The sequence below is a fragment of the Montipora foliosa genome, chromosome 5 (genome assembly GCF_036669935.1).
Source record: "Montipora foliosa isolate CH-2021 chromosome 5, ASM3666993v2, whole genome shotgun sequence".
NCBI classification, from domain to species: domain Eukaryota; kingdom Metazoa; phylum Cnidaria; class Anthozoa; order Scleractinia; family Acroporidae; genus Montipora; species Montipora foliosa.
The window spans coordinates 40567739-40575238 of record NC_090873.1 but is presented as its reverse complement, the minus strand read 5'-3'; the positions used below and the strand labels follow the sequence as shown (position 1 = coordinate 40575238).

Below are 7500 nucleotides of genomic sequence, written 5' to 3'. Positions count from 1 at the left end.
GCGCAGACCATTGAAACTTGGTAGACTAATAGTTCTACAGGAAACACTGCTTTGGGACACCTATGGCTATAAAAATTTTGTTCCCATAGCAACTCACTCTTCTCCAGTCCCCACCCGCTTGATTTCAATATGTTAGCTATTTTTAGCTTGAAAAATGTTAAAACAAGGCCACAAACTCGAGCTAACATATTTATATGCTTGCTGGATCATGCATATGAAGTGCTGTTACCAAATATCAAAATGGAACGCCAAAGGTGGCCAGAAAAGCTTTTAATATGGGGGAGGTCTGGAACCCAGTATGATGTCATGGTAACAGAACTGTTAAGCTCATATTGTGGAGAACATTTAGTAGAATCTTACTGGAAAAAAATCAAAAATTTCTGATTCAAATTGGCTGAGATATCTCTTTTTATCATATTTGAACAGAATTTGGTTGAGTGTATGACGTCATCACTTGGCTAATTTGCATATTTTAAAAACTCGAATATCTCTGGAACGAAAAGAGATATTTGAAAAAAGTAAACAGCGTTTTTCTTCTCACGCAGACTACTTGTTTATGTTTCAAAATGGCTTAGATAGGAAAGATGCGATTTTCGTCATAGTACCACTTTAAGAGTTTAGCACAGCTTCCGTTGTTTCATCATTTTCGGCCTACCGAAGTTTGATCCCTTACTTCTTATCCACGATCAGGGTCTTTTCATTCTCGATCACTTCTATAATATTAGGTCGTCTTAGAAATTTCGAACTTGAGTACTCGGGGTCGAGCTCTCCCTTGTTGAAGATATTTTTATCCTAGACAACTTCGTTGTATTTACCATCTCTGAAGCTCGGGCAGATGAAACACCGAGTACAGTAACCGCGAAGTCTGATCTGGAATTTATTGGTTACAATGATCAGCTGCTTAGACTGAAGACCGGATCGAAGCAGGCCGGAGAGCAGAATTAAGGGTGGATTGTGGATTGTGGATTGTGGCAGTTTATGTCAAGACTAACTCTGGAAAAAATTGTGGGTGTCAGAGGATGACTTTCCGAACATGAATCAGGATCAAAATTCAATGTCAAGTTGTTCTTAGCCGTCAAATTCATTAATTTACTGTTGTTTTGAACGCCTTCAGTACCAGACGCTTTGTAGCTGTCTTCTATTCCGCAAACCATCGATGAGTTATCATATTAGGAGACTTGAATTGTAATCTCACGTGTTTACTCAGTTAGGAGGCCTATTCATTAGGTCAGTCTATTGAACTCCCATTAGATTATCGTTCCCTTCAGAGCAAAGAGAGTCAAAACGTCCATGTTTTTAATATTCGAACTCAATTATCCGCTATCATGGCGTTCAGTTTATATTAATTGAATAAGGCTCTGCGTCTAGCGACATATTTTCAAAATGCCAATTAATTATGGAAGCAACCGTATTTAGCTTCTGTCCAAGGTGGAAAGCTGCATATACTACACCTCTTGCGGGATGGCTGCAAGATGAAATTAAAATTTAAATGATAGAATTATTGATCATTGGCGCTAATTATGACACTGAAAGCAGCAAATTGTCGAACTGACGATTGCAAACTTTCCTCAGTTGGGCTTGTGGATTGCTTACGATGCAATCTATTTTAAGAGAACAAACTGTATTCTTTGTTATTTGTAAAATCTAAATCGAATAAGAAAATATCTTATTCTTAATTAAAACACTCAACTGAGTTTAATTCTCGGCCTACCTTTCCAAGCAAGTTAATGATCCCATAACTTATGAGCCGCGAACGCGAATGTTCAATTACTGATAGCAAAAGCTGCCACAGTCTCAGTTAACAATTGGATAAAACCTACCTTTTCCTTACCTTGTCTCAGACTTTAGTGGCATCAAAGAAATCAAATATGAATGTGACGAGAGTTTATATTGGCTGTCACTATTGCTACAACTTCTCGACTAGGCAAAAAGGCTACCTAGAAGTTCCTACAGACTTGAAGTTCTCCAAGAACATCAGAACAGATCAATATTCTGTAGGAACGTGAGCTACAGTCACTAAAGGAGTGACCGAGTTCTCGACGCCATATAAAATGTATATTGGATTGCAGTACATTTATCTGCAACGAATGCACTCATTAGCAATGTTTGGGACAGTTTAGGCTCTTTGTGGCCAGATAAGGCTTAAAAAGCGGTTTGAAAAGCTCGAAAGTACGATTATCGGCAAAATCTCCAACAGAGATATCTTTGTCGTGTTTGTCACGCAGTCTTGTGGCCAGCTTACTTTGAAAACGAATTCATCATTATTTCGGCTACTGCCCACACTAAACTAGTGTACCTAACATATAGTAATGCTGCGAATACCGATTCCACAAATTCTTTATCGCATGTAAAAAGAATAAATTGAATTTCAGTCACATCAAAATCACAACAAAGAACAAATTGACCGTATTTATTCGATTAACCCTCTTGGACACTTAATGAATTTTTGGGTTGTTTACCATTTACAAGCAGAGACCGGTTGGTACTAGGTTTGTTCAACTGGTAAGCAAAAACTCCCGAATGGGAAATTACGTTGGGATCGGCGTGTACCATTTACAAAATCCGTTCAAGGTTATCGAGAGAGTCTAGAGGGAGGCAAAATCATGAAGGAATGCAATTGGTAAACACATTTTCCATTTGGAAATTCCGTTTGGGAATTATGGATTACCTTTCAAGAAATCCCGTTTTCTCCGGGAATTTTCCGTCTGGGAAGACCAAAATAGGCTTACCATTTACATTCCAACCGAAATTTCCGGATTTTTTCGGTAAATGGTAAACAACCTTGGACCTTGAGGGTGGGCAGTTATTCGAGGCTGGTGCTTATTAAATTTTCACCATTTTCACAAAGTAGTAAGGTTATTTTGCTGACTTTGCAACAAAACCAGTAAATAAATAATAATCCGAAACACCCCTTTTGTTTGTGCACTTCAGCTATTTTTTTCCGTAGGGGTGGGGGTTGGGATGGGCGCTTATATTTCCCACGTACAGGGTGGTCCCTTTGAGATGAGAAGCTAAATATTTTGAGCAAGATCCGGTACAACGTAGATTTTATTTTAGTTGTGTACTAAACTTCGGCTGGGCAAACCAGCCGACCGACCTTCGAGGTGGCCGCTTGCTTAATCAATGCAATACGAGTACCTCCGATCGGCTTAATGTAATGCGATAAACACCATTTTTCAATAAATGATCATTGGCAATTTTCTTTACAGCACAACTTCTTTGAGTTTTGATAATCGATTCTAATTGTGGAGCCTTGAGACCACCATGTTCTGTGTCACAAAGAATAGAAGACAGTTGTACCTTGTCGTTGCATTTCCTTAAAAAGTCATATATGATGCTATTGGCTTCTTTGATATCGTTTTTGTGATAAAAAAATAAATAAATAGGCTGCACTTCACATTAGTAAGATAATAATTTAATTTTCCTTAGATTGAATGAATAAATGATTTCCTCAAAATTGAGCTTCTGCCCAAGGAAAGGGTCATTTGTGACGTACAAAGGCTTAATTTAACTTACTTTCCTCGCTCCCAGGTGCTACTGAGATTTTGATTCCCAAGAAAGAGTATTTCTGTTTTTTCAAAATTGATGCGGAATCCTCATCATTACCCACACTCTTCTGTTGTATAAATACAAATCCTTATATTTTTGTTGGCTTTCCCTCACACTCAGCTGCAATCAGTAATCATAACTTAAATTGGTAAAATTCCCTCACAGTTATCCACTTACGCAGAATCAGGAACTTTGTAGTGATATTAAATTGCATTACGATGCGTCTTCAATTGACCTCACCTTCTTCAAAATATCAAATTAAAATGAAATGCACCACATGCCGTGTATTTAGCCTCTGAAAACATGTAAACAACGATGCTTCATAAGCTTGGTTGTTATGCTTTATTTCGAAACAGGTTTGTCAATATATACCCCGCTATGGACTGGTTTGAATTCTTACCACTGCATGAGCTGTTAAAAACTATTGGGAGCTATAACAAAGTTACAAATGCTGTATTTCTTTTTCTGTTTTCCCGAGATTAGTGATTAATGTTGATCTCAAAGCTTTGCAGGTTCCCCTGGGATAGTACACATGACGACTCTCAACATTGAAGGCGGCGCCGGACATGCATTTTTTTAAGGAAATGTTTCCGACTTGTGGTGGAGTGCAGTCCATTGGACTAAGCTAGTTAAAGCTTTTAATTGATTCATGGACAAATTCGAAGATTTCAATGGAAAGTAGGAAGTTGTTGTCCTTAACAAGCTACTTATCTCGGTTTTCCGCTTCACCTGCAGTTGAAATCATGAGTGGAAGTGACAGCATTCATGATACATTTCCTGCGGATTCGGCTTAAGAAGAGAATTTGTGAAGCATCAATGTTGGAACACGACCAAACTTCTTGTTCCTCTGGTGAATGGTGAAAAAACCGGATTACGTCAGGTAAGCGTTGAAATTATTAACGATGGCTTCTTTAAACACAGCTTGTCATCAAGTTGATTAATCAATTGAAGCTTGAATTTAAGAAAACGTGAGAAACTTGGACATTGAACAGACTACTGAATATACTTTACGAAAGCACTTGTGATCTCCAGGGCCTCAATTTAACCGGTCAGTTTTAGCGATCCACGTTTCTGCTACTTTGAGCCATTCATGCATTAAGTACTTCAACAAAAGCTATCTCGCCTGACATAATGTGTGGGTGGAAATGAGTGCCATACGCCACGTGGACAAAGACTCTGGGGATTAATTAACTGAGTAGACACTGATTCCTTTATAGGGACTTACTCAAATTAATAGCTATGCTTTTGTTCTCTTGGATAAGGGCAAGACAGTTGCTCAGAAACCTTTTGGGAAGTCACAGGGAATATATAACCCACACACTGTTTGCAAGAAGCCAGGGTAGTAAGTCCCTGCATTGTCAAGCAGAGCATAACCCAGTGACTAATACACCGTTTACCCGATTGAATTCATTTTTTTTTTTTTTTTTCAATTTTATCATGACATTTGTAAGGGAATCTTTGTCCCCATTTTTGCCTCATAAGCAGAAGGCTATGTTTTCAGTTCTAATCGGTCGGCCAAGAATAAAGTACTGAACATTGAACTGCGTTGCTTACTGAGCTATCTCTGAAAAATTGAACCCGATATACCAGATAATCTCTGAGGACTCTGAGTAATTTTGTTTCGAAAAGTCGACGTTTTACTGAAAGAATTTATGTAATCATTAGGGCCCTTATCACCCAATAAATGCATCAGCTTTTGACGGCTAACTGGTGACCATCTGATATTGAAACGCTTAAAATTGGTAACTCAACTAAGTTTAACAAGTTCTTTTACCTTTTGAAGTCCATTTGTAAATAAAAAGATGCCTTCTGCGAGCAAACTGAGTCGTATGCGCCAAATGTAAAAATGACGCCAGTAGTGATTCCCTCGTAGTCCACCTTCTCCAGAGCTTCTCGCCATCACAAATTTTGCCTCCTACCCTCCCCCCCAAAGTGTAGACAGCAATGAATATGTCTTACTGAAAAGCGCGAGTTACCTTCTTCGCGAGAAAAAAGAGCACTAAGCCTCCAGGCAAGATTTGATCAACTATCCGACGGTTTTTTCCCAATCGCGATATATCCTTTAAAAAAAATGTTTTGGGCCAAACGTTTCGGGAAGAAATGTACTGAGCGATAATCTGCTAAATTATGCCCAGGGTAAACATTTCCAAAGTCCTGTGTTGCGATCTAAGACCTTTCGCAAATTTCTCCCATTTAATTAAAACCAAAAGAAACGACTATCTCATTTAATTAACTTAACAAGGCTCGAAATAGTTTCTTCTTGTTTCAAACAAATAAAGTAAACACATAGTGTCATTTTTGGTTCATTTTCTCTTGGTTAGGGTAATCAGTATCAAGACGAAATTTGGCCAGGGTATTAAGTACCCATCATCGAAAAATCTTCTTTTTTTTTTTGTTCTTGTCTTTATTTATTTTTTCAATTTGCAAGCTAAACGTTCTTAATTAATCTAGGCAAGCATGCAAAAAATATATAAAAAAATTACTGTCCAAAAGCAGAGTTATAAACGAGTGGCGTGAAATTGAAATGTAGTAAACTCTAGAATTTCCACAGTTCAATACAGGGTTCAACATTTTCCTGAGACGACAAAAAACCAAGATTCCCCGTTAAATTGAAAGAAATATTTCGCAGCACACTCAATTGGGAAATAGCTCTTCACTGGCCATTCGCGTTTTTAAGACTGACGGCTCTTATCTAAAACAAAGCTGGACCTTCACTTCATCGGTCTGGATGGTATCAAAATCAGTAAACAAAGGTCCAAAGCTACATGAAGCCGTACGAAGGCCATAACGTGCCCTTTTCCCATCATTGAGTTTGGGGGGTAGGGGTGGTCTCAATTTTCCATTTAATCTGTTCAAGATTGTAGAATTAAATACCATTTCCCAGGTCAAGTGTCTGCTGACACCGCGAATGTTCTCCATTCCACAAACAAAACTGGTCACGTTCTCGAGGCAATACACAGCAGGCGTAAACACAAATTCAGAATGAACAGAAATGGATTGTTTAAACTCTGTACTGCTGCAAAGAATAAACAATACCGAAAAGCAAATTCATATTTCATAGTCAATCATGCAAAGCCCAAAAGCGGCTTTTTTCTTAGCTCCTAGCATGCCTGCTGAAGTGTAGACAGATCACGTGAGGCAACTAAATCCTGTTGGCTCTCTTTAGAGTTAGTGGAGAAAAAAAGAAGAATCCATCGGTTTTATTCTAATCCACACAAAGTATATGCAATGATCACGGAACTCATCATGAGACCTTTATAACAAACACTTTATTTCGTAAGGTTAAGGCAGTTACAAAACGGTATCCGCAGAAGCTTCATCGCCTACTTCTATATAGAAAACTGATCCGGGCTACAAATCTACCAAGATACAGTCAATTTAATAAAACAAAATAATCGTTGCCATCATAATGATTATCCTCAAAAAGAAGAAGAAAGAACTTCATAACACAGTTAATGAACATGAACATTCAAAAGCTTTCGTGTGCTGTCCGGCCTTTATACTCAACAGGATCCTGATACCGGTAGGCTATCACCCTTTTCAGTCTCAGGAGTCCCCTGCAAAATTAAAATTACAGAGGCTGCAGCCTTTTACGTAATCTTGACCATGTTGGTGTTTCTGACAGCGAAGAGGTAAAATAAACATTAAAGTCTTGTTTCATGTATGACATTTCATCTTAGCCATGTTCAAAGTTTCAAAACAAAGGAAGAATTGTCAAAGGACAGTAATTGAGTCTCTCGCATGAGTATTGTTAGTTACTGGCTTCTAGCCCAGACGAGAAGGGAGAGGGCCTGGCAACGACGTTGACAACGTGTCGAGAGGCCCCAAAAATTTTAATTTGAAAAGAAAGTTGGTAGCATAGCCATTGTTTTTTTTGTATTCTCCTTTATTGATTTCTTTCAATTAGAGACTCTACGGAGATGCCTAAATCAATTATTTAACAGAGTATGA

General features: G+C 38.2%; 2 protein-coding genes across 4 annotated transcripts in view; both read right to left on the bottom strand.

Annotated features, from left to right (window-relative positions):
- Positions 1-5352, bottom strand: part of LOC138004178 (collagen alpha-1(XXIII) chain-like) — an 18147-nt gene extending 12795 nt beyond the window's left edge. Inside the window, exon 1 of one of the 3 annotated variants that reach the window (XM_068850620.1) lies at positions 5324-5352. In XM_068850620.1, coding sequence (XP_068706721.1) covers positions 5324-5337 — 14 coding nt within the window. In that variant the 5' untranslated portion in view covers positions 5338-5352. Of the gene's footprint in view, positions 1-1820; positions 2124-5323 lie in introns of those variants that run through there. The other 2 variants (XM_068850619.1, XM_068850621.1) reach the window with 2 other exon arrangements.
- A 1436-nt stretch (positions 5353-6788) lies between these two features.
- LOC138002731 (uncharacterized) overlaps positions 6789-7500 on the bottom strand; it is a 9368-nt gene continuing 8656 nt past the window's right edge. The window contains exon 5 of the mRNA XM_068848714.1: positions 6789-7106. Within this exon, the coding sequence (XP_068704815.1) occupies positions 7053-7106 (54 nt within the window). The 3' untranslated portion in view covers positions 6789-7052. The remainder of the gene's footprint in view (positions 7107-7500) is intronic.